At 32.8% G+C, this 26,554-nt stretch overlaps 1 protein-coding gene across 3 annotated transcripts; it reads right to left on the reverse strand.

Annotated features, from left to right (window-relative positions):
• Nucleotides 1-930: 930 nt before the first annotated feature.
• On the reverse strand, nt 931-25,949 carry LOC105118729 (mannose/glucose-specific lectin-like). Of its 3 annotated transcripts, XM_011016743.1 has the most exons (11): nt 25,864-25,949; nt 25,574-25,783; nt 25,121-25,354; nt 24,593-24,796; nt 24,279-24,472; nt 2,906-2,945; nt 2,380-2,583; nt 2,026-2,259; nt 1,704-1,907; nt 1,339-1,498; nt 931-1,307 (listed from the first exon to the last, which is right to left on the reverse strand). In XM_011016743.1, exons 1-11 carry the CDS (start codon nt 25,864-25,866, stop codon nt 1,219-1,221), a joined length of 1,776 nt encoding a protein of 591 aa, XP_011015045.1. In that variant the 5' UTR covers nt 25,867-25,949; the 3' UTR covers nt 931-1,218. The 3 variants fall into 3 exon arrangements, with proteins under 3 accessions (XP_011015045.1, XP_011015047.1, XP_011015046.1); XM_011016745.1 differs by lacking the exons at nt 24,279-24,472; nt 24,593-24,796; nt 25,121-25,354; nt 25,574-25,783; nt 25,864-25,949 and adding exons at nt 3,359-3,568; nt 3,649-3,734 and having other exon boundaries at nt 2,906-3,139; XM_011016744.1 differs by lacking the exons at nt 931-1,307; nt 1,339-1,498; nt 1,704-1,907; ... (1 more) ...; nt 2,380-2,583; nt 2,906-2,945 and adding exons at nt 23,176-23,712; nt 23,918-24,121 and having other exon boundaries at nt 24,239-24,472; nt 25,864-25,948.
• Nucleotides 25,950-26,554: the final 605 nt, after the last annotated feature.

The raw sequence follows: 26,554 nt of genomic DNA on the forward strand, positions 1-26,554 counted from the left end.
TGTTGTGACAAACTCATACCTCATTGTCCAAAATTACTCATTATCACAAGCTTCACTATATCATTATTGTTTTGTTTTAATGTAGTATTTGTGCTTATTAGTTCTATATTAAAAAAAAATGCAACACTAAAATTGTTGCTTTAAATGATAAAATTTCATAATCAAAATAAGTGAAAAATAAGTGAAAGGAAGCAAAAAGTGTTCTCCTTAAATTGTTTCATAACCAAGAGAAATAGGGTTTGGCCAGTTTTTTATGATCATTTAGTGTAATTACTGCATCATAAAGTAACATTTGTCTATAGTTCTAAATAGAGTTGTGGGAAAAATATGTAATAGATAATCTGGTTTAGTCTTTTTCTCATTGTTTGGAAAGAAATGAGAAATTTAAATGAAAAACATTTCTCAATGAATAGAAATTGAGGCCTTTCTGGAATTTTATATTGTCTGTGAAAAAAGCATGCTCGAGTGAAATAATTCAAATTGAGTCCTGAAATCTCAAAAGTACTTTTCACTAATGTTGCGAACAGATTATAGTCTCTTTTCATACTTTGCATTGTAGCATAGCATCCAAAAGATGTAACGAACAGTCAAAGAAGATATTTGAAAATACAGGTTTTTTAAAAATTTTAAATTTTTTTGTATAAAATTATTTTTTTATGTTTTCAAATTATTTTAATGTATTAATATCAAAATAATTTTTTTAAAAAATATTATTTCAATATATTTTTAAGTAAAAAACAATCATTATCGCATTTTAAAGTTGGTTTAGAATTGATAAATGACTTTGTTTATCTGTATTTTTGGTAGAATTTATCCCTGATTTTTTACAAGGTAAGGATCTTTTATTATGGTTATCTCTGTATAAATAATTCCCGAGTTACGAGAGTTAGAACCTCCCAAGAAACTAATGCGCTTGAAAGGAAAATCAAATTTTCACTACTAAAGGGATTTCAACCACTGATAGGGTTTACATTATCCCTGCTTTTATTCAAAGTCGCAATATTTATTGATACATGATACAACGAAGCATAAAGGAAACGAGCACACCAGAGAGCTGTCAAAGCCCTCGTAAACAACACTAAGAAACAACAAAAACACATTAATTTCCGTACATTATTAGAGCATATAAGAACAACACCATGAACAAAGCATCGACGCATTGACATTGTATCGATGGATATTTTAGAGATAAGACAACTTATTTCTCCCAATAAGAAGTTAGATTGTCGTCTGTGGTTTGACAAAGATGCCAATGGCGTCGAGGTAGTGTCCAGCTCTTCCATGGAATCCAACCACCGTATTATTATTTATCGGGATGGAGAAAGGAGTGCCGGTTATTTATGGGGATGGAGAAAGGAGTGCCAGAACCGGTTCCAAAAGGTCCATAAGTAGCCCTATTTGTAGTGAATGACAGCGATGTGATCGTTAATAAAGTGCTGAAATTGCCATATGTCCCACTAATGGATATCAGGTGTTCAGAAGGCCAGTTAATAAGAACCTGCAAATAATGCAAAGCAAAATACGTGAACTATTTTAATTAGTAGTTTGTGAAACATAAATGCAAACGGCAAAAAAATCGAAAAACTTTTAAAAACTTTTGACAATACAAACTGCAAAAAAAAAAAAAACATTCTTAGTTAATTTTTTCCTTTAGATATATTTTCTATCAAAAAACTTAACACGCCACAAGGGGGAATACTTACAGTTTTCCTTTCACCAATGTCATTAGGGTTTTCGCCTCCGAATGTTGCAGAATCCAAGCCAGTTGTGTCCCGGAAAGATATAGACTTAATGTTTGATCCTACATGGATGACTATCTGGTTTATACCTCGATTTGTTATATAACTCCATGGACTCCCACCTCGGCCTCCCCATGGACCTATTGAAATGGTTCCTTCTATGTCCCTCTGCATCGTAACCAATAACCACTGTTACAGAGTTTTTTTTTTTTTTTTTGCTCTAACTGGGGTCCAAACTACCCAGCAAATTTTTAAAAAAAATTCATGAAAAAAAGAAAAACTTTACAGGTTTCACATGGATGCCAATTGCATCAAGGTAGTGGCCTCCTCTTCCATGAAATCCAGTCACGACCGAACCTTCAATTGGTATGGAGAAAGAAGTGCCGGTAGCATTTCCAAAAGGTCCATATGTGGTGAGATTAGTTTGGAATGCTAGTGATGTGATCACCACCATTCCAGCATAATCTCCATATGTCCCGGTTATGGATGTTAGATGCTCTGAATGCCCATCGATCTCAATCTACACACATGTTGCATCATAGAATATTGTATATGGTATTAGCTTAGCTAAATAAGGAAGAGAAAAGGAAATGCTTCATTTGATTTGCTATCCTATGCAAGCCATAAATGCCATACTCACTCTTCTTTCTTCACCAGTGTCATTAGCGTTTTTGCCGCCAAATTTTCCATACTCATGGCCATTTCCGTCTTTAAAAGAGAGGGACTTGATATTGGTTCCTTCATGAACAATTATCTCTTTTATCCAGCTTCCCACCCTAAAACTAAAAGGATCTCCACCCGGACCACCCCATTGCCCAACTGAAATGCTTCCATGCGAATTTGCCTGCACGAAAACCAATAGTCAATTATTTCTGTTGTTACTAGCCATATGGCGCGACCCACCGGCATTGCAACACTTGGCGAATGTTTCAAAAGGATACATGTCTGAGAAATACTAGACGAGGCTGTAAAATGTCACAGCAAAATGGCGTACTGATATATAGAAGAGGACGCTAGCTTAAAAGAAAACAATATTCATAAAATCCATATATATTCAACCAAAGAAGTGAAACCTTAAGACTCAGACGAGGACGCATACTTAAAAAGAAAACAAGCAACAATAATAACCATATATTTACTGATAAAATATAGTTGAATGAACTTACAGGTGTCACAAAAATACCAAGTGCATCAAGGTAGTAACCACATCTCCCATGGAATCCAACCACGGTGCTATCTGCTATCGGGATAGAGAAAGTTTCACGAGCAGCTGTTCCAAAAGGTCCATACGTAGTGAGATTTGTAATGAACGATAGGGAAGTGATCACTAATAATCCTTTGCATCTTCCACAAGTTCCGCTTATAGATTTCAAATGCTCTGAAGGCCATTGGATTGCAATCTATACATGACAGAAAGCATAAAATACAAGGTAAGTAAAATATCCAAGTGCTGCTGATCTATTACTAATTTAAAAAAGCAGAACGTGTTAAAATTATAAAGGGAAATGAAGTACAAAACATTCAGCAAGAAACATAACAGACAGATTATAAAGGATCTACAAAAATGCTATGGAATTAGCCTCCCTGTAAATGTATTAATATATGAATAGTTAAGTCACCTTTTTCTCTTTACCCCTGTCATTAGGGTCGTTGCCAGTGCCACCGAATGTCCCAGAAACCAGGCCACTGGCATCTTTGAAGGAAATGGACTTGATATTTCCTTCTACACGGAGGACTATCTCAGTTATCCCACCGCTTGCCCTGTAACTCCAGCGGTCGCCACCTAAACCTCCCCATGGTCCCAATGAAATGATTCCTTCCGAGGATGCCTGAGCACAAACAGTAGTCATCATCAAAACACATGTATCTATTAGCATCGGATGGAAATGTAAGTTAGATAGTTTCATACCATTTGCTTAGACGAATCTGTCGAATGTTGGAATGTATGTGTCCTTTATGTGGTTAATGCAATTGTGTCGGAGGTATATATAGACAGATTAGATAAGGAGGGGGGTATATATATTTGTTTATTTCAAATATCCAAACAACGAGGGAAAAAACAAAATTATCATACTGGAAGAAAAACGTGCAATATAAACTTTATTAATGCAATCCAAAAATTTAAATGTCACGGACCACGACAGTATATGACAATTTGCATTGTCGAAGACTTATCGTCAGAAAGATTTCTTACAATATTTGTAACTAGATGATAAAACTTGAGTGGTACATCAAGAGATCTAGAGAGACTTACAAAAGCGCTAAACACACAATTTGGATTAAAATTATATTAAAAACGATAAGAAAATTAAACTTAGATTATTATGGTAAGTGAATTCGACCACATAATCTTACAAGGCGTTTGAGTGTCACCACTGATATTGGTGCACGTGCTTTGCCAAAAAACCCAGTGACGGCAAGCCTTTAAATCGATGCTTATGATCTTTGCTTTAGTGGTAATAATGTTAGTTAGATGTTAGGTAAACTACAAAAACTAGGTGAAACGTGTTAGCCATGCCAACAGTTAAGAATAATCAGGAGAATTTAGCTATTAGTTAATTATATATATATATATATATATATGGAGGAGAATATACAATAATAATAATAAAAGTTAATAATAAAGATTACAACACAAGAGTATTACTATAATATTTTCTATATAGTATACTTGCAATATTTTCTATATAGATATATTAATACCAACATATGATAGATGTTAGAAATAAATATTTTATTAATTTTTAAAATAATAATTTTGATGTTTGAGTAAATAATATTAACAAACTAAAATTATGAAAAACAACAACAATAAAAATAAATTAAGTAAATAATATATTTTTTTTTATAATTATCAAAAGCATATTATAAAGCCGACAAGACAATACAGAAGGAAAAAAAAACAAGAAATAGAGGAAGAGAATCTAAAAAAAAAACTAATGTTAATCTATTTTAACTGAAATAAAGAGACCAGAAAAGGAGAAGCAAAACCGAAAAAAATTACATAAATTTTTTTATTATAACATAATTTGATTTGATGTAATGAGTATATCTTAAGAGTTTATTTTTTTTATAAGTAAAATTTGAATTGAAAGCATTCTTACACTATTGCTCTTAAACAATCAAATACCTCAAATAATATTACTGGAGATTAATCTCCATGTAGAACTTGACTTGCCTTTCATCATTTCAGATCACTGTAATGATAGCGAGTCTAGACCCTACCAACCCCAAACTTTTATCAAAACGCTCCTGTAAAAGTTACCGAAGCATGTGTCTCAGAATTATTGATTTCCAATCTTTTGAAAAAGGGACGATGTGGAAAATATGCAATCAATTGGTATCGTTTTAAAAACGAGCGTCGAGCGGGTGCTCATCCTTCCTCACGTGTGACTGTACTCCTAGACCTAGAATATTTAAAAAAAAAAAGCTTTTGCAGACTTCTCCGAAAAAGGATTACATTTTTTGTTTTTCAATTCGAGCGACCCAGTCTTTCCCAGATGAAACCATTACGAAGAAAACAATGAACATTGAAAACGTTCTAATCCTTTACCCAGACACTTATCCACTGTTAATGGCGTTGAGTTGAGTTTATAAAAACAACCCGTAAATAGATCAAAATGATTATGTCCACTCAAGTGATTAAGTGAGCATTTGGTGCCCTACCAGAATTCTTAGTTTTACTAATAGAATTTTTTTAGGTATTTATACTATTATTTTGTTGACAATAAATTTACTGACATGCTCACAGATAAAAATACCCCGTTGTTAAAATCTTCATTAGTATTTTTTTATATATCAATAAATATTATGGAATGTAATTATTGTTGTTACTCAATTTTGAACCCTACATGTTAGAGATGGTGTATACCCGTTTTGAACCAAGTGTGCGAATGTATCTCATGTTTGCTAGAAAATTGACAAAAGCGAAAAAAGGGGTTCTGCTGCTGTTGTAATTTTTTTCTTTTGTTTCAACTTAGGCTCTAATTCTGACTTGGTTTCGTACGATATCTGACCATCCTAACTATATTATGTCACTCATGACATATTCAAAAATTGACATATACCTTTATTAAGTCCTACGGATCATTGTTTTTAGGGCAGATTCTCAGTCAAATTTGGATGCTTTAGCATTGTCAGATCAAGAACCTTTTTTACCAACTAGATTACTACCAGATTCTGTTCTGTAAAATGATTTTATCTCACTTCGACTCCTTCATCAAAGTTGTAGTCCTAGATGCGTAGATGATTTTGGGCTTTTGAATCGCTTGATTTCGATATCAGAAGCTCAAGATATTCCTATTTGACTATCTAACGTGAAGGTAGAGAATTCTACCGCGAGAAGGATATTGACCCGAGTCTGTACTAGAAAATTTTTATTTTTGGCTTAATTTTTGTGATTTTTGTTCTTAGTTCATACTCTCAGTCATGTCAGGATTCTCAGCAATCGTCAGTTTTTGAGTTAGACCTGGAAATTCCTTTTGACCAACTAGATTACTGCCAGTTTTTGTTCTATAAAATAATTTTTTCTCACTTCGACTCCTTCATCAAAGTTGTAGTCCTAGATGCGTAGATGATTTTGGGCTTTGAATCACTTAATTTTGATATCAGAAGCTCAAGGTAGAGAATTCTGCCGCGAGAAAGATATTGACCCGAGTCTACACTAAAATTTTTTTCTATTTTTGGCTTAGTTTATGTGATTTTTTTTTTTAGTTCATACTCTCAGTCATATCAGGATTCTTAGCATTCGTCAGCTTTTGAGTTAGACCCGGAGATCCTTTTTGACCAACCAAATCACTGCTAATTCTATTCTGTAAAAAGATTTTATCTCACTTCGATTCCTTCATCAAAGTTGTAGTCCTACATGCGTAGATAAATTTTAGCTTTTGAATCACTTGATTTCGATATCAAAGGCTCAAGATGTTCCCGTTTGAATATCTAACATGAAGGTAGAGAATTCTGTCGCGACAAGGATATTGACCCGAGTCTGCACTAAAACAACTCTATTTTTGACCTAGTTTTTGTGATTTTTGTTTTTAGTTCATACTCTCAGTCATATTAGGATTCTCGGCTTTCGTCAGTTTTTGAGTTAGACCCGGAGATCCTTTTTGACCAACCAAATCACTGCTAGATTCTATTTTGTAAAAAGATTTTATCTCACTTCAATTCCTTCATCAAAGTTGTAGTCCTACATGCGTAGATGAATTTTAGCTTTTGAATCACTTGATTTCGATATCAAAGGCTCAAGATGTTCCCGTTTGAATATCTAACGTGAAGGCAAAGAATTCTGCCGCGAGAAGGATATTGACCCGAGTCTGCGCTAAAAAAACTCTATTTTTGGCCTAGTTTTTGTGATTTTTGTTCTTATTTCATACTCTCAGTCATATTAGGATTCTCGGCCTTCATCAGTTTTTGAGTTAGACCCGGAGATCCCTTTCGACCAACCAAATCACTGCTAGATTTTGTTCTGTAAAAAATTTTTATCTCACTTCGATTTCTTCATCAAAGTTTTAGTCCTAGATGTTTAAATGATTTTGGGTTTTGAATCACTTGATTTTGATATCAGAAGCTCAAGATATTTCTATTTGAATATCTAACGTGAAGGTAGAAAATTTTGTCGCGGGAAGGATATAGCCCAAGTTCGCAGGACTGATTTGAAGGATTTTTTATGGACCAAGAACTGAATCAAAACGTGTTAAAATGAGGAATTGAATTGAAGAAGGATATTGAAAGCTGGAAAGGAGGGCTGGATCATCATAAATGAAAGGATTTTTACCACACCGAATAAGAAAAATAAGGCTTTGCAGATGCACCCTTCATCTGATTTCTTTCCCTTTTTCTCTATTGTTTTCCTTTCTCATCACATCTGATTGTTGGAGCTGAAGACCATGTTTTTGTTGCCTCATTTCAAAGGGAGCAGCTGGCCTTATAGAAGGAAAGAAAAGAGCCACACCATCCTCCAAAACTAGAAAGAAATCAGATGTAAAGCACCACCACAAAATCAGAATATTGCAGTTTCCTTTTGCATTTTTTTTTCTACAAATCAGTAGGGATTTGCGTCCTAGGATTAATGAATTGAATCCTTCCTAAATAGAGATATGTTAGACTATATATAAGCCCCTCTAATGACCTAAGGCAGGGAGAAAAAAAAGAGAGCAGAAAAGCGGCAGAGGGAGAGCAGAAAAAAGGTGGAAAAACATAGAAAAAAAAGCATAAACAGAAGAGAAAAATGGAGAGAAAAGAGCAGGAAAAAAAACAGCTAAAGACATGCAGATAAAACGCAGAGAACATAAGTTTCAGTTCGTTACTGTGAAAAGAGAAAAAAGGAAAAAGAAAGCAGAACAGAGAAGGAGGAAAGAGAAGAGAAGAAAATAGGAAGAAGCAAGGAAAAGAGGCCAAAATCAGCGTGGCCATTGTTTTTTTTTTTTTTGCCAGAACCAGTAGCCAGCAAAGGGGTGCAGCAACTACAGTGCCATCTCCTTTGCCTGTTTCAGCACCAGGTAAGTCCATGCGTTCTCTTTGCTTTGCATTTTAATTATATGTTACTGTGCAATCTTTTGTGGTTACTGTTCAAGTGAATTATAATTCACTTGAACAGCTTGTCTAAATTTGTGTCTTGCCGGGTCCCCTGCTGAGGCAAGTGACCCGGCCGGACCTAATTCTTTTTTTTTATATAAAATAAAAGAAAGAGAAAGAGATTTATTTTTTGGAATATTTATTTTAAAGTCTGAATTTTTATTTTGTAAAAAAAATATATACCAATCTTGTATTTAAATACCCGATTTTCGACGCAACTGTGACCAATATATATATATATCAAAATTTGTTTTCTTGTGTGTTGCATACGGCCAATACCCTAACATTTTTTTGAAATTCCTCTAAAAAAAAATATTTGAAGTTTTGAAAATGTGTTTTCGCATGGATTTCTTAAACACAAAAATTATTTTCTTGCATTTCTGAATTTTACAACATGTTTGTAAAACTCTAAAGGGTATTGGTCAATATTCCAAAAGATATAAAAATTTTATTTTGGGGGGAGTTCATCTATTATTCACCGCTAATGTTTGGATAAAGAAATCCTTAAAGGATGAAATCCAAAATATTATTGGGAATAATTTGTTATTATTCACTATTAATATTTGGATAAAGAAACCCGGAGTGATAAATATCCAAAATAATTTTCTAGGAATAATAAATCCGCACATATCCTTGAAAGAAGCCTTGATTATAATCGAGGACATTTCAATTTTTTTACTCCACGGTTTACGAGCCGTGAGAGTATAAAACACTAAGATAAAAAAAAAAAAAGGTTTTTTTAAACCACCCTAGGTCCCTCCTCCTTGCGATTTACGAGTCATAAGCTTGTAAAGCACATGGAATCTCCTTGGATTTCTTTCTTAATAAATTTAGTTAGAATCAAACCGAGAAAAACTGATGGCATTAGAAAACACCAACACCATAGCAATTATAAGACAAACCAAACACCAAGCAGCTTACCTTAGGTAGGGCTTACTAGGGGTGCTAACATCTTCCCTTTACGCAACCAATCCCTTCCTTTAGAATCTCTAAAAAACCAGTTAGGTTTCCTAGTAACCATAATACTAGGTGGCGACTCCCTTTTACACAAAAATAAAACTAAGAGACCCTAAAATTAATCGATGGTCGCCACGACGCAGCGCTCCGCCACAAGGGTGCGACAACTATATAAGAAATATTATAGGCATACTATATAGAAAATATTATAGGCATACTCTTATGTTGTAATATACATCATTATTATTGTATATTACCCTAAACATATATATATAAGAGGTTGGCTAATCAATAGGTTAAGCCTTCCAATTATTATTAACTTGGTATCAGAGTCTTCTACAATCAAAACTCTTCTTCCCTCTCCCAATGAAATCTGTTATTGTTGTCACCTTCTCCCCCCCTACCAAACCGGCAGTGCAACTTAGTCGACCAGCCACTCATAAACTGTTTTCGCTAGTTCTTTCTCCAACCAACAGTAGCTGACATGACTAAAAGAGTGATATCTTCTTCCAAATACAGAAGTATTGAAGTAATAAATAACTCAACAAAACCGAGATCGAACCAAAAGGAGGTTAATTATATAAATTATAAATAGCAGTAATACAACAACAACATCAACAATAATAAGAATAGTAATAATAGTAATAATAATAATAATAATAATAATAATAATAATAATAATAATAATAATAATAGAAGAAGAAGAAGAAGAAGTTGATGAGAACTTTGAGATGGAAAATCAATGTAAGGATTAAACAATGATAACAACAAATATCAAGATTAGAGGATCCACTAATGGTATTTTAAATAAGTATAGTATAAATGTTTATTACTCAAATGAAAACCACACACAAAGGGGGTTCCAATCAAATTATAAATTGTTAACATGAGTACATTAGTTATCATATTCGAATAATGTTAATACTTGTAAATGTTGTCAGGTATTCAAGATTATAACTTATGTTAACAACAAATCAAGTTCCTTTCATAGCACAAGTGTTGGTTATACCATACGGTTTGTGCTATGAAAGTACCAAGCATTTGTTGTACCAAGTGTTATACAAAATAAATCTAGATTAGTCATTTAACAAGCAAATTATTAAAGAGTGAACAAGATAATAAATACAAAACATGTTAGTATCAAATATTAAAGTCCATGTTAAGTTTACAATATACTTATTCTTACATCATTAGTGTAACCTTTTTACCTTGACATAATAAACTTAGCTAAGCATAATAAAAGAGATAAAAATAAATAAACAAGATAAGAATATAAATAAGACAAAAGTTAACTAAGTAAAGGACAGGAATTAAAAGGCATAAATAAGATATTAATAAAAATAAAACTTAAGCATTACAAAAATACAAAGAGAGAAAGCAAGAGTATGATCTTGATTTGAAAACCAAGATGTCTAAATATATGGTAACTGCCTCTTTATATAGGCTAAAATTAAAAATTATTGATTTAATGATTAATTAATGAGTAGATGGTTAACTCTTGACTTGGTGATAATCCTTATCTTTTCTTGTCTGAATAAAATGTCATTAATAACATTATAATTTGAACCAGACCTCCACATGAAAGTTCTAATAGGTCAAAACATTTTTATTAAGGATGGATAATTAAATATTAATATTTTGAAGCATTCTATTGGTGATTTTATTGGTATTATTTAATTTAAATTTTTTATTTAATCAAAGATTTTCAAAAACTCCCCAAATATCACCAACAACTTTTCAATTTGTCAGTGGTTTCATCTATAATATTTAATTTAAATGTTCAACTTAATCAAAAAAAAATTAGGAAACCCCCCTAAATATCACCAACAACTTTTAAATCTTTCAATAATTCCATCTGTAAATAATAGTAATTAGCAATGCAATTTAGAAGTAAACAGTTCCAGAGCTCTCTTGAAAATATCAACAGACTTAATCCGTCGGTGATTCCATATATAATTGACAACAAAAATAGTACAATTAAAAAGTGAATAGTTCTGGAGCTCTCTTGAAATATATCGATGAAATTAATCCATTGGTGATACCATCTATAATTAACATAATGAACAGTGTTAGGGAGAAGGAAACAAGTTACCAATAGTTTTAAAAATGAATTTTACTAACGGTATTTAATACCGTCGGTAATATCATTTATATCAATGACACATCATCATACTTTTTATTTTTTTAATTCTTTCTTTTTTCATTGTAATTCCTCTGGTATATATCGAGGGGATAGTTATATTGGTGTTTACCAATGGATATAGCGAGGAAATATTTTGTTAGTAAAATTTACTACAAACTATTGACAGAAACATTCCATCAGTGTTTCCATTTATATTTACTAATTTTATGGTAATGCAGTTCGGTCATAAAAATACCAAAAATCAAATTTATTATTAAAAACATTGAACCTATAAATAATATCAATGAAAACCAAATAAACCAAATCAAATAGGGTTCAATCGATAGCCAAATTAACCGATCAAAATTAAAATACCTCATATTTTTAATAAATAATTATTTTCAATAAAAATAATATACAAATAAATTAAATAATATATTTTGTTTAATTATTTGTTGTTTCGGTCTCAAATAATTTACTCCAAAAACCAAATAAATCAAAAATTGAAATTATGTCAAAACCAAACAAACCAAATCAATTTAGTTAAATTTGATCAATTTTTTTCTATCGGTCTTAACTTTTGTTCGCCTCACACACAATTGTTATAAATTCTTGACATGGCATCAATTAGCCTTGTTTGTTTTTGTATTTTAAAAGTATTTTTGAAAAAATTTAAAAATATATTTTTTTCTTTTCTTTAAATTAATATTTTTTTAATGTTTTTAAATCATTTTGATGTACTGGTATCAAAAATTATTTTTAAAAAATAAAAAATATATTATTTTTATATATTTTTAAATAAAAAACAATTATAACCACACTTCTAGAAAAACTCTTAAACAGTAAGTCATTGTCTATTACGAATAAAAACATATCAATTATATTAATTTTTGTTTGTAATCATTTATTATACCCAGCCTGTAATTATGAACTTATGATAAAATGATGTTAAGATTTCATAGTGTTGAATCATTATTAATCATTTTAACCGAAGAAAAAAATAAAAATGAAAAATCAAAGAACACAAAAAGAAGTAAAATATATAGTATATAATATAAATAAAATAAAATAAAAATCCGGGGGAGACCATTGACTTAGTGATTCGACGTGGTCCAATTCGGGTCCCTATTTTATTTTTACGCAGATGAGACCATTGACTTCATACTAGTATAATAGTTTGAAAATAATGTCCAGCATGTGAATCCAAGAAAAATAAAAAGAGAGATTCCCACAAGTCTTTTTAGAAATGCAAACTAATGTCCCCCTTTTATTTTTATCTTTTTTTTATCATATAAGTCTTTTTCTTTCTTGCATGTCTCCTTTCAAAGTTTTTTTAAAGCAAGAATTCATATATTTTATGGAGTCATCAATAAAATTCAATTATTAATGTGAGAGAGAGAGAGAGAGAGAGCTTCTCACGATTTCTGCCTTAGCATTCATGATTGTCTATTTCACACTACTGTACAGCATGTGAATGCAGACTCAATTGCATTGAATCAGCTTTTAAAGCCATGGTTGGATCAATCAAGCATCAAGGGTGGCTCACAAAATGAAGTAAAATTCATATATATGGACACGCATTTTACAATTAGTCAATCAAGCTTTTATGATTGTCGATTTCCAGCATGTGAAAGCAGACTCACTTGCATTGAATCATAAATCAGCCAATCATGTTTTAAAGCCATGGTTGGATCAATCAGGCATCAAGGATGGCTCACACAATGAAGCAGTGTTGCTTTCAAGGGTGGCTCACAAAAATGAAGCAAAATCGCTGTAAAGCCAAATCGTTTTTAAATAATTAGAAGTTTCAAACTGCTGTCCAGGGTGTGAATCCAAGAAAAATGAAAAGAGAGATCCCCACAAGCAGTGCTCCCCCACCATTCATGATTATCGGTTATTATAATATTAATATTATTATTATTATTATTAAAAAAAATTAATGTTGAGGTTTATTTAATTTTTGTTAATAGTTCAAATTTTATTAAAAAAAAGACTACAAAGATAATAGCCTAATTACATCGTATGAACAAGTAAAGAAAAAAAAGCACAAAAACTATTGCATGAAATAGGGGAGAGCAACAAATAAAGGAATAAACAAATAATAAGAAACTAACTTTTCTCAACTAAACATTTTCTATATTAAGCTCTAAAGAGTTGAAATCAAGCCTCAACTGTAAAGTAATACTTTAGTGCACCATAAAGAAATAAATTTGAAAGTTAGAGGCAATATTATTAAAAATAATATCATTTCAATGAAGTTAAAAATTTCAAATAACGAATGAGAAAAAAAGTTATACTGATATAAGGTTGAAGTTTATTTGTACATAAATATTTTGAATAAAAAAAAATCTGATTATTTTAATGAGTTCTTTCACGAGAAAGTAACCATATCTTTAAGAAGAGGTTAATTTGATTATTTTGTAAGAACTTTGAGACCTCTAATTTATGCAACTTCCTGCTTGTTTTTTTAAAAAAAAAAAAGTTATGAACTCTTAGCTAACTAAAATTAGATGATAATAATATTATTTAATTATTTCATACTTCAGAATTGACAACTTACGACCTCTGAAACCAACTAATTTTGTTCGGTTCTTATTCATCATGACATGACATTACTGTAGCAACCTTAATAAACACGTTACATAATTAATTTACTTAGGAATATATCTTTTTCACTGTGTAAAAACGTCTCTTGATGAGAAATATTTCAGGTTGATGTGAACACAAGAGTTCATAATCAACTAGGTTGATTGGAAAAAAAACATCATGGTTTGTGCTCCCATATTTTGATAGCTCAACTTTATTAGCTTAAAAAGTAGGTGTCCTGGAGGATACATGCCATAAATTTGTGGTCCTTCTCCTTGTTTTTCCCTGGTGACATTGCAAGTACCATGCATCATGCAACAATAATTATTTACTAGCGCTGTACGCGGTGGGCTACATGGATGGTCCGCAGTCGATGCCCATGTTTTATTACTGGTACCATGTAGAAGACTAGGCAGGATGGTGAATTCTTAAGATTCTTTTTCTTCATTGCGACACTAGAAAGTTCATTGCATCTACTACTATACCATGAGTAGTAACCCAACATCCAACATGGTAGGTTTGAAGCTATGGATAACAATAGCAAGCCAGTTCACCTTTGCTTTAATTGCCTTGGTCATGTTCTTTTTACACGGACTGGTGCACAAAATATAATTGATGTTATGGTCTTCTAGATCAATTAAAATTTTATAGTGATTTTCAATTAAAATATCAATTTAATTATCACGATTATAAAAATACAACAAGTTTAAAAGTGTGCTATTTCACCTTCTTCTTTTTTATTTGTTTAAGATATATTATTTTGCTAAAATTTTAAGTATACTGTGTGCTAATTTTTTATTTAAAAAAAAACCATTACTTATATATGTTGCTGATGTGATTTGATAATTAATGTTTGTTTATTATTGAAATGAGTTGAGAAAGACTGGACATTTATGAGCAGTCGTTAGACGTGTAGTGTAAGTTCTGTGGGTATTGTCCTAGTAAACCCTCACGAGACTACAATTCATCCACTAAATCCACGTGCTAAGCGTCACTGTGAGTCCTACGAAGATGGAGCAGTTTAGGTTAGGTAGTCGTTCTTATTTTGTTTTGTCATTGCCTTTAGGTTCTTTTGCTCGAGAACATGTAAGAGGTAAGTACGAGGGGACGGGAAAATATACATATTTTTAAGCCCTCTGTACTTAGTATTTTGATTTTCTTATCACCAATTTTGTGCACATTTATGCATTATTTTGTTTTTGTAGGTGATACTGAGAAATGGAATCAAAAGGAGGAAGATGGGACTAAAAACAAGAAGGACTGGACACAGAACACGTTGCGCCCTGGCTCAAATTAAAGAAGTTGTGCCAACACAAAGAAAGTTGTGACCCGGCACAAAAGAAAGTGAAGAAAATTTAAAGTTAAGTGGAGGATGTTATGCCCCGGCATAAAAGTAGTTGTGTCGCCGAATACTTTGTGCTGGAAGATTGTGTGTAAAGCGTTTGCTTAAGAGTTGAGACTTGAGAGGGAGAGCTAAGTTGCGCTTAGATTCTTTGTTTTTAACAGGGATAAAGTAAAAATGGAAAAAAATAGGAATATATACGGGAGAATACTCTCAATCTCTATGTCATTGACATTTAAACTTGAGAAACTCTCAACTATTTCATACCAGTAGATGCTTTCTTCAGCTTTATGCTAGTGCTTGAGCTTCCCTCTGTTCCTGTGACCCATTTCTATCCTTGAATGAGACTAGGCTCTCCCGGTAAACGAAAATTCCTTGGCACGAACCAATATACTTTGTGCATCCAAGCTCAGTTATTTCTTTGGTAACAGGGTCAATCAAGGTTAGTTCCTTCCAAGGGCCGCATTCAAAAATAAACTTATCATTCTTCCAATGCGCAATTGCTGATACCGGTCCATATGTACTAGCTAGTCCCAACAGTGAATCTTTTTGTCCAACATCCCTCGTTCAGTGTCCATATCTCAATTAAATGCATGGTATGATGGTTAGCAAGCAGTGCAAGGGAGTCATTGTATACAGCAAGAGCAGTTTTCCTAGCGGACTTATCATAGTTTGGTAGCTCTACATCTTGGATCAAATCAGTAGCCATATCAAAAGAAATGATGGCTTCGTGATAAATTGTCCCACGATCATAATCTGATCCCAACCAGTAAGAAACTCCATTCAAACAAATGTAGCAGTTATTGTTGCTCAATAACTTGTATTTTTGTGGCAAATCTCCCCAATATCTCCAAGAATCAGCACTTAATGAGTACAGGAAGACTGATAAAGTAATTTTGTAATTTGATTTACTCCAACCTTTAATAACAATCACCTTGTAATCTTTAGTTACTCTATCAAATCCAAAACCAAAAACATCATCGACACTAGCATAAACATTATTCCACAGATAAAGGAATTATATATGCGCCTATCCCGCAGTTCTTTGAATGATAAAACTGCTGATGCTTCGTCTACCAAGCACTCATACAACGCAACTTTGTGGCAAGCATACGTTACCTTATATTGGACAACGAAACTATCCCTGTCGTTATTGTTGTCATAACAATTATTAAGATGCTTGGATATGAAAGCTTGGCTTGTAATGATCGAATACCATGACTTGCAAACGCACTTGAATTCCAAAAGACTTCTCACTGGCAGCCAAGATAGAATCTCACTTATCAAATCTTCAAGGAAAGGATCTTCCTTTACTTTCAACATCTCTCCTTCTCTATGGCTTCTCCAACCTTAAAAATATATATATAAAAAAAGTCAGAGATAAAATTATGGACACCTTGCTTTTGAGATATGACTTAAAACCCTTTTTCTGACGTTTTTTAGGAAATCTTATTCTTATGAACAACATTATCAATTATAACCTTCACAATTATGTTCCAGATGTGAGAAGACAATCAAAAAAAAAAAACATAGGTAATAACAAAAGAAAAAATGAATAGAATCGAAGTTGAATCTTCAAAAATTAAGGTTTAATTTTCAAGAAAGCGAACCTCCGAAAGACTTAAGGTTGAAGAAAAGAAACCTCCGAGTCTGATTGTTAAAACAAGGCTCCCATGCCGAATACCCTATTAATTTTTATTTATTTATTTATTTTTATTTTTGTAGTGGCAAAAGTCGTAACTCGTAACCCTAACTATGGAAAATTGATGGAATGATTATAGAGAGGCTAAATCTGGCCCTTTGGGCTCCTATCTTGTTTTCGGTAATATGTAGAAAAATTACTTTTTCTTATTCGTTTGGTGAAAGCCTCCACAAATTTTAACAAATTATTCAATATATTACAAACAGACCATTAGACAAAATCAAAGATAAGAAATAGTCCTATTAATTCAAATCTCGCTTTTGAGATTTTTATTTTTATTTTTTTCTTAATGTGAATCAAAATCATCGATCTTACAAGATTGAATATATATATATATGGTAGGAGCCCAACGGGTGAGGGAAAGCCTCCCTAGAATCATCCCATCAATTTTTCATTTAAACTGTAATGGTATATATATATATATATATATTGTAGGAGCCCAACGGGTCAGGGAAAGCCTCCCTAGAATCATCCCATCAATTTTTCATTTAAACTGTAATGGTTTTATGGGCTTACTACTAAAAGTCCAAAACTGAGAGACATTGAGACAAACTTTTTAGGGTCAGGACTTTTGCCAATATCAAAATAAGCTATATATTAGGGTATTCGGCATGGGAGCCTTGTTTTAACTATCAAACTCGGAGGTTTGCTTCCTTCAACCTTAAATCTGTCTGAGGTTTGCTTTCTTTAACCTTATACATTAATTTTTCACGTTTCAACTTCAATTTTATTCTCTTTTTTTTTATTGTTATTACAATATTACGTACCTTTGTTGTTCCGTTCTCTTCTTCTTCGTACTTCTAGGACATAATTGTGAAGATTATAATTGATTGTGTAGGGTGACACTTTCCTTAAATACGTTAGCAAAAGGGTTTTCAGTTATATTTTAAAAGCAAGGTGACAATGATTTTATCTCTGACTTTTATATATATATATGTAAGGTTGCAGAAGCCAAAAGGGAGAGATGTTGAAAGGAAAGGCAATCGAAGATCCATTACCTGAAGATTTGATAACTGAGATTCTATCATGGCTGCCGGTGAAAGCTCTACTGCAATTCAAGTGCGTTTGCAAGTCATGGTATGCGATCATTACAAGCCAAGCTTTCATATCCAAGCATCTTAATAATTACTATGACAACTATGACGATATCTCCGGGTCTAACTCAAAAACTGACGAATCTACTGCAATTCAAGTGCGTTTGCAAGTCATGGTATGCGATCATTACAAGCCAAGCTTTCATATCCAAGCATCTTAATAATTACTATGACAACTATGACGATAGTGATACTTTCCTTGCTCAGTATTTCGTAACGAAATTAGGAGAACTTGCGTTGTATGAATTCTTGGTAGATGAAACATCTACAATTTTATCATACGAAGAACTGCGTGATAGGCCCATATATAATTCCTTTATCTGTGGTCCTTGCAATGGGATATTCTACCTGGACCGTTATTCTTATAGGGATCATCGTGCTCTATGGAACCCTGCAACCAATGAACTGAAAACCTTACCTCCACTAATAAGGAAACCCAATCTCCCATCCCTTAGCTTTTATGCTGGTGTCAAGGAAGTTTTTGGTTTTGGATTTGATAGAGTAACTAAAGATTACAAGGTGATTGTTATTAAAAGTTGGAGCAAAACAAATAGCAAAATTCGTTATCCTTTATCAGTCTTTGTGTACTCATTAAGTACTGATTCTTGGAGATACTGGGGAGATTTGCTACAAAATTACAAGTTATTGAGCAACAATAAATGTTACAATTGTTTGAATGGAGTTTTTTACTGGTTGGGATCAGATTGTTCTGGTGGGAAAACTTATGACGAAGCCATTATTTCTTTTGATATGGCTACTGATTTGATCCAAGATATGCAGCTACCAGACTATGACAAGCCAGCCAGGGAAACTGTTCTTTCAGTATACCATGACTCCCTTGCTTTGCTTACTGTTCATGATATCAAGCATTTTCTTGAGATATGGACGTTGAAGGAGGGATGTTGGACAAAACAATTCACTGTTGGGACTAGTTCATATGGACGGATTTCACCAATTGCGCATTGGAAGAATAGTAAGTTTATCTTTGAATGTGGCCCTTGTAAGAAACTAACCTTATTTGACATTATTACCCAAGAAATAACTGATCTTGGATATATAAAAGATATTCATTCTTGCGAAGGAATTTTCGTTTATCGGGGGAGCCTAGTCTCATTCAAGGATAGAAATGAACACTGGGAAGCTGAAGCGCTAGCATGATAGACTCGCATAAAGCTGAAGAAAGCATCGCATGGTATGAAACAGGTTTCTTATCACTAGAATTTAGAGATTTCAGTTTGAACATGTCGTTGACAAAGAGAAGCAGAGTAATATACCGTTGATCAATGTACCTCAATAGGGGGAGCAGTCATTCTCTGTTTCCTCACATAATAATCAATTAAGAAATTTCTTTGAGTAATGAATAATATTTTGTATTTTATTGTGCTATTTATATTCTATGATTAATTGTCTTCCTCTTCTTGAAACGAAATCCCATAAATATATATATATATAATTGTGGATTCAACACAAACTAATAAATATCAATGAATGTGAATCAAATTTTCTACTGTATTGATGGTGATACCCAAATTTTTGAATGCTGAATTTTGAGATCATCGAAGGAGACCGTGTGCACCATTCAATTCTTTGGTTTTGAGCATCTTACATATATTGTAATTTGAAAAGGAGTATATACTGCAGGTATATGAAAGAGGGTTGATGATGATGTTGGTTGCTTGAGAAATCACCTTGCCCAATTGTTGCTTAGGATGAAGGTAGCGTAAGTTGTAAGATCTTTGGATTGGGTTTTTTATGAGCTGAAATGTATGGGCTACTACTTCGATTTTATCTTCAGACTTGATGTTTCTTATAACATGTCAGAACAATGAATTATTTAATATTTAAGTCAATAATTATATGTTGTATGAGTAAAAATATATATATATGAGAGGGTAAAGAAAGTGCTGAGAATATACATGTGAGTGTTCTTGTTAGAACTTGAATGTTTATGGTTGTACGAAGCTCTAACTTGAATGCCTTAAATTATCTTGGAGTTACTTGAATGTTTATATAGTGACTAAATATTTATAAACTGTGATAATATCAACTTAACTCGTACTCGTGAATAAATATTTCATGATGCATTGAGTGGTAGGTGTCTTATAAGAAGTAAAGTTATAGATGTTTCATGGTAAAGAAAACAAAGCAATCTTGTGGTAAGATATAATTGAATTTTTTTTTCAAATATAATTGGGTGAAATTATAGATAAAATTGCTAGAAAATCAAAGTTTAGGAGTCAATTAAGTGCCAAATTAAAAAAATTTAGAATTAAGGATCAATTTGTAAAACACGCAAGACTTTAGGAGTTGAAATGAGTGAAATCAAGAACCAAATTCAAGAAAATTAAAAGTTAATTGATCAACTAGGGATGCTTGCATAAATTAGAAACCAAAGACAAAAAGGAAACATCATTGAACATTGGGGTTAATATTTGAGTTTGGCAAGGATAAAATTGTATAAAATTAAAAGTTATAAAATAATTACGAGTATAATCAAAAGATATCAAGATATCATAGACCGATTTGACTTTTGGTCAAATCCAAATAATTAACTAAGGGTTATCAAAATGATGTCATTTCTTTTAAATAAAACGGTACATTTTAATAAAAGTATTTGATTTTGGTTCAAAATGATGCCTTTTTATATCATTTCAAAAATAAAATAAAAATAAAAAAGGTTGGGTTTTTTCACTGCAGATCTCTGTTTTCCTTAAAAAACCAGAAAAAACTGGTTTTACTAGCACTTCCTAAGCCCAAAATCATCCTTATCTCTTCCCCATATAAGACAATGAACATACATCTAACAATCTACATATTATACTCCTACATATACAAAATAAAATCTCTTTTATAGCCTTGAAAGCGCTATTACGAGAAGCCAAAACTCATGCCCCAACCAGCCATACTTATTAGTGTACCCTTTTTGTCAGTTCTAAAACACTATAAGGCTGGACCCTCAACCTCAATGAATAGCTTGGATTACCATGTCAATAGCTTAGATGCTTAATCATCTGATGCAATATACGAGAATTAACTCCAATACTCTAAAAGGATTCTGCCCATAAACAATCTCAAAATGACTCAGTTAGGTAATCTGATTCCGAGACCTAATATAAGCAAACTCTGCTTATAGTAATGTCATATCCCACTATTTTGGCTTATCTCTAACCAGGCTTTGCAATAAGTTGTCGAGAGTGCAATTAACTACCTTTATCTACCCATCTGTCCAAGAATGATAAGCACTATTAAAGTTTAATTGAGTTCTCATCCTTCTCTACAAATTCTTTTAGAAATTGCTCATGAACTTGACATCCCTATCAGTACTGGCTAGGGACCCATAATCACTTTCTTAGTATTGATCACGCTGTCTCTGGTCATCCTAGTACCTCTCCTCCAACCAATGGGTTAATTTTGTGATCTGTCTTTGTATGTCTTTGATGACAAGCTCTTGGACATTCCTCTCTCAAAAGGAGGGCTCCTCATCCCTTTATTGGCCACGCCTTGCTCCACGACCTCTTTCGACCATGGCTTGTTAGTGCACACAACAAGAAACAAATTCTCTTCAATAAGATTGTAGCACACAATTCTCAATAAACTTGGGATTGGTGGGCTTTGATACCAATCAAAAGCTAAATATAAAAACAAAAAAAAAGAAAGAGCACGAGAATTTTAATGAGCGAAAGGAGTTGCAAATGTGAACCCCAAGTTCATAGGTTTTACTTTCTCCAAAATAATAATCCTCCTGTAGGTTTATAAAGCCTTAAATAAGCCAAAAACCTACCTCAACCAGAAAACAAAATAAAAATCCAAAATTATAAAGGAAAGAAGCATGAAATCCAAAAATAACAATGATAACCACAAAAATTATCAAAATTAGGGCCCTAGGTAAGATTTTCAAAATCTAAAGATCTAACTATCGGAGTAGCTACTCTAAGTAATACGACCTACGAACAATCTTATAAGAATTTTAGTGTGATCCAATGGTTAAAGGAAATATTATGGCCCTTTTGAATTATTATTCTGATCTGATGTGATCATATGTCCTCTTGGACCTAAAATTATCTCACTAGTCTATAAATATATCTGTTAGGCCATCAATATAATCTATTTAAAGCAAATCATTATCTTGTTGTGACAAACTCATACCTCATTGTCCAAAATTACTCATTATCACAAGCTTCACTATATCATTATTGTTTTGTTTTAATGTATTATTTGTGCTTATTAGTTCTATATTAAAAAAAAATGCAACACTAAAATTGTTGCTTTAAATGATAAAATTTCATAATCAAAATAAGTGAAAAATAAGTGAAAGGAAGCAAAAAGTGTTCTCCTTAAATTGTTTCATAACCAAGAGAAATAGGGTTTGGCCAGTTTTTTATGATCATTTAGTGTAATTACTGCATCATAAAGTAACATTTGTCTATAGTTCTAAATAGAGTTGTGGGAAAAATATGTAATAGATAATCTGGTTTAGTCTTTTTCTCATTGTTTGGAAAGAAATGAGAAATTTAAATGAAAAACATTTCTCAATGAATAGAAATTGAGGCCTTTCTGGAATTTTATATTGTCTGTGAAAAAAGCATGCTCGAGTGAAATAATTCAAATTGAGTCCTGAAATCTCAAAAGTACTTTTCACTAATGTTGCGAACAGATTATAGTCTCTTTTCATACTTTGCATTGTAGCATAGCATCCAAAAGATGTAACGAACAGTCAAAGAAGATATTTGAAAATACAGGTTTTTTAAAAATTTTAAATTTTTTTGTATAAAATTATTTTTTTATGTTTTCAAATTATTTTAACGTATTAATATCAAAATAATTTTTTTAAAAAATATTATTTCAATATATTTTTAAGTAAAAAACAATCATTATCGCATTTTAAAGTTGGTTTAGAATTGATAAATGACTTTGTTTATCTGTATTTTTGGTAGAATTTATCCCTGATTTTTTACAAGGTAAGGATCTTTTATTATGGTTATCTCTGTATAAATAATTCCCGAGTTACGAGAGTTAGAACCTCCCAAGAAACTAATGCGCTTGAAAGGAAAATCAAATTTTCACTACTAAAGGGATTTCAACCACTGATAGGGTTTACATTATCCCTGCTTTTATTCAAAGTCGCAATATTTATTGATACATGATACAACGAAGCATAAAGGAAACGAGCACACCAGAGAGCTGTCAAAGCCCTCGTAAACAACACTAAGAAACAACAAAAACACATTAATTTCCGTACATTATTAGAGCATATAAGAACAACACCATGAACAAAGCATCGACGCATTGACATTGTATCGATGGATATTTTAGAGATAAGACAACTTATTTCTCCCAATAAGAAGTTAGATTGTCGTCTGTGGTTTGACAAAGATGCCAATGGCGTCGAGGTAGTGTCCAGCTCTTCCATGGAATCCAACCACCGTATTATTATTTATGGGGATGGAGAAAGGAGTGCCAGAACCGGTTCCAAAAGGTCCATAAGTAGCCCTATTTGTAGTGAATGACAGCGATGTGATCGTTAATAAAGTGCTGAAATTGCCATATGTCCCACTTATGGATATCAGGTGTTCAGAAGGCCAGTTAATAAGAACCTGCAAATAATGCAAAGCAAAATACGTGAACTATTTTAATTAGTAGTTTGTGAAACATAAATGCAAACGGCAAAAAAATCGAAAAACTTTTAAAAATTTTTGACAATACAAACTGCAAAAAAAAAAAAAACATTCTTAGTTAATTTTTTCCTTTAGATATATTTTCTATCAAAAAACTTAACACGCCACAAGGGGGAATACTTACAGTTTTCCTTTCACCAATGTCATTAGGGTTTTCGCCTCCGAATGTTGCAGAATCCAAGCCAGTTGTGTCCCGGAAAGATATAGACTTAATGTTTGATCCTACATGGATGACTATCTGGTTTATACCTCGATTTGTTATATAACTCCATGGACTCCCACCTCGGCCTCCCCATGGACCTATTGAAATGGTTCCTTCTATGTCCCTCTGCATCGTAACCAATAACCACTGTTACAGAGTTTTTTTTTTTTTTTTGCTCTAACTGGGGTCCAAACTACCCAGCAAATTTTTAAAAAAAATTCATGAAAAAAAGAAAAACTTTACAGGTTTCACATGGATGCCAATTGCATCAAGGTAGTGGCCTCCTCTTCCATGAAATCCAGTCACGACCGAACCTTCAATTGGTATGGAGAAAGAAGTGCCGGTAGCATTTCCAAAAGGTCCATATGTGGTGAGATTAGTTTGGAATGCTAGTGATGTGATCACCACCATTCCAGCATAATCTCCATATGTCCCGGTTATGGATGTTAGATGCTCTGAATGCCCATCGATCTCAATCTACACACATGTTGCATCATAGAATATTGTATATGGTATTAGCTTAGCTAAATAAGGAAGAGAAAAGGAAATGCTTCATTTGATTTGCTATCCTATGCAAGCCATAAATGCCATACTCACTCTTCTTTCTTCACCAGTGTCATTAGCGTTTTTGCCGCCAAATTTTCCATACTCATGGCCATTTCCGTCTTTAAAAGAGAGGGACTTGATATTGGTTCCTTCATGAACAATTATCTCTTTTATCCAGCTTCCCACCCTAAAACTAAAAGGATCTCCACCCGGACCACCCCATTGCCCAACTGAAATGCTTCCATGCGAATTTGCCTGCACGAAAACCAATAGTCAATTATTTCTGTTGTTACTAGCCATATGGCGCGACCCACCGGCATTGCAACACTTGGCGAATGTTTCAAAAGGATACATGTCTGAGAAATACTAGACGAGGCTGTAAAATGTCACAGCAAAATGGCGTACTGATATATAGAAGAGGACGCTAGCTTAAAAGAAAACAATATTCATAAAATCCATATATATTCAACCAAAGAGAAGTGAAACCTTAAGACTCAGACGAGGACGCATACTTAAAAAGAAAACAAGCAACAATAATAACCATATATTTACTGATAAAATATAGTTGAATGAACTTACAGGTGTCACAAAAATACCAAGTGCATCAAGGTAGTAACCACATCTCCCATGGAATCCAACCACGGTGCTATCTGCTATCGGGATAGAGAAAGTTTCACGAGCAGCTGTTCCAAAAGGTCCATACGTAGTGAGATTTGTAATGAACGATAGGGAAGTGATCACTAATAATCCTTTGCATCTTCCACAAGTTCCGCTTATAGATTTCAAATGCTCTGAAGGCCATTGGATTGCAATCTATACATGACAGAAAGCATAAAATACAAGGTAAGTAAAATATCCAAGTGCTGCTGATCTATTACTAATTTAAAAAAGCAGAACGTGTTAAAATTATAAAGGGAAATGAAGTACAAAACATTCAGCAAGAAACATAACAGACAGATTATAAAGGATCTACAAAAATGCTATGGAATTAGCCTCCCTGTAAATGTATTGATATATGAATAGTTAAGTCACCTTTTTCTCTTTACCCCTGTCATTAGGGTCGTTGCCAGTGCCACCGAATGTCCCAGAAACCAGGCCACTGGCATCTTTGAAGGAAATGGACTTGATATTTCCTTCTACACGGAGGACTATCTCAGTTATCCCACCGCTTGCCCTGTAACTCCAGCGGTCGCCACCTAAACCTCCCCATGGTCCCAATGAAATGATTCCTTCCGAGGATGCCTGAGCACAAACAGTAGTCATCATCAAAACACATGTATCTATTAGCATCGGATGGAAATGTAAGTTAGATAGTTTCATACCATTTGCTTAGACGAATCTGTCGAATGTTGGAATGTATGTGTCCTTTATGTGGTTAATGCAATTGTGTCGGAGGTATATATAGACAGATTAGATAAGGAGGGGGGTATATATATTTGTTTATTTCAAATATCCAAACAACGAGGGAAAAAACAAAATTATCATACTGGAAGAAAAACGTGCAATATAAACTTTATTAATGCAATCCAAAAATTTAAATGTCACGGACCACGACAGTATATGACAATTTGCATTGTCGAAGACTTATCGTCAGAAAGATTTCTTACAATATTTGTAACTAGATGATAATGTTAGGATGCTGGCATGCAAACCCGACAAGATAAAAGATAAGAGACCGGATAAAATGAGAAATGGAACACACAAGAATTTACGTGGTTCAATAAGTATAGTATAAATGTTTATTACTCAAATGAAAACCACACACAAAGGAGGTTCCAATCAAATTATAAATTGTTAACATGAGTACATTAGTTATCATATTCGAATAATGTTAATACTTGTAAATGTTGTCAGGTATTCAAGATTATAACTTATGTTAACAACAAATCAAGTTCCTTTCATAGCACAAGTGTTGGTTATACCATACGGTTTGTGCTATGAAAGTACCAAGCATTTGTTGTACCAAGTGTTATACAAAATAAATCTAGATTAGTCATTTAACAAGCAAATTAT

This window comes from Populus euphratica, unplaced genomic scaffold (assembly GCF_000495115.2).
Source record: "Populus euphratica unplaced genomic scaffold, PopEup_1.0 scaffold2140.1, whole genome shotgun sequence".
NCBI lineage: Eukaryota > Viridiplantae > Streptophyta > Magnoliopsida > Malpighiales > Salicaceae > Populus > Populus euphratica.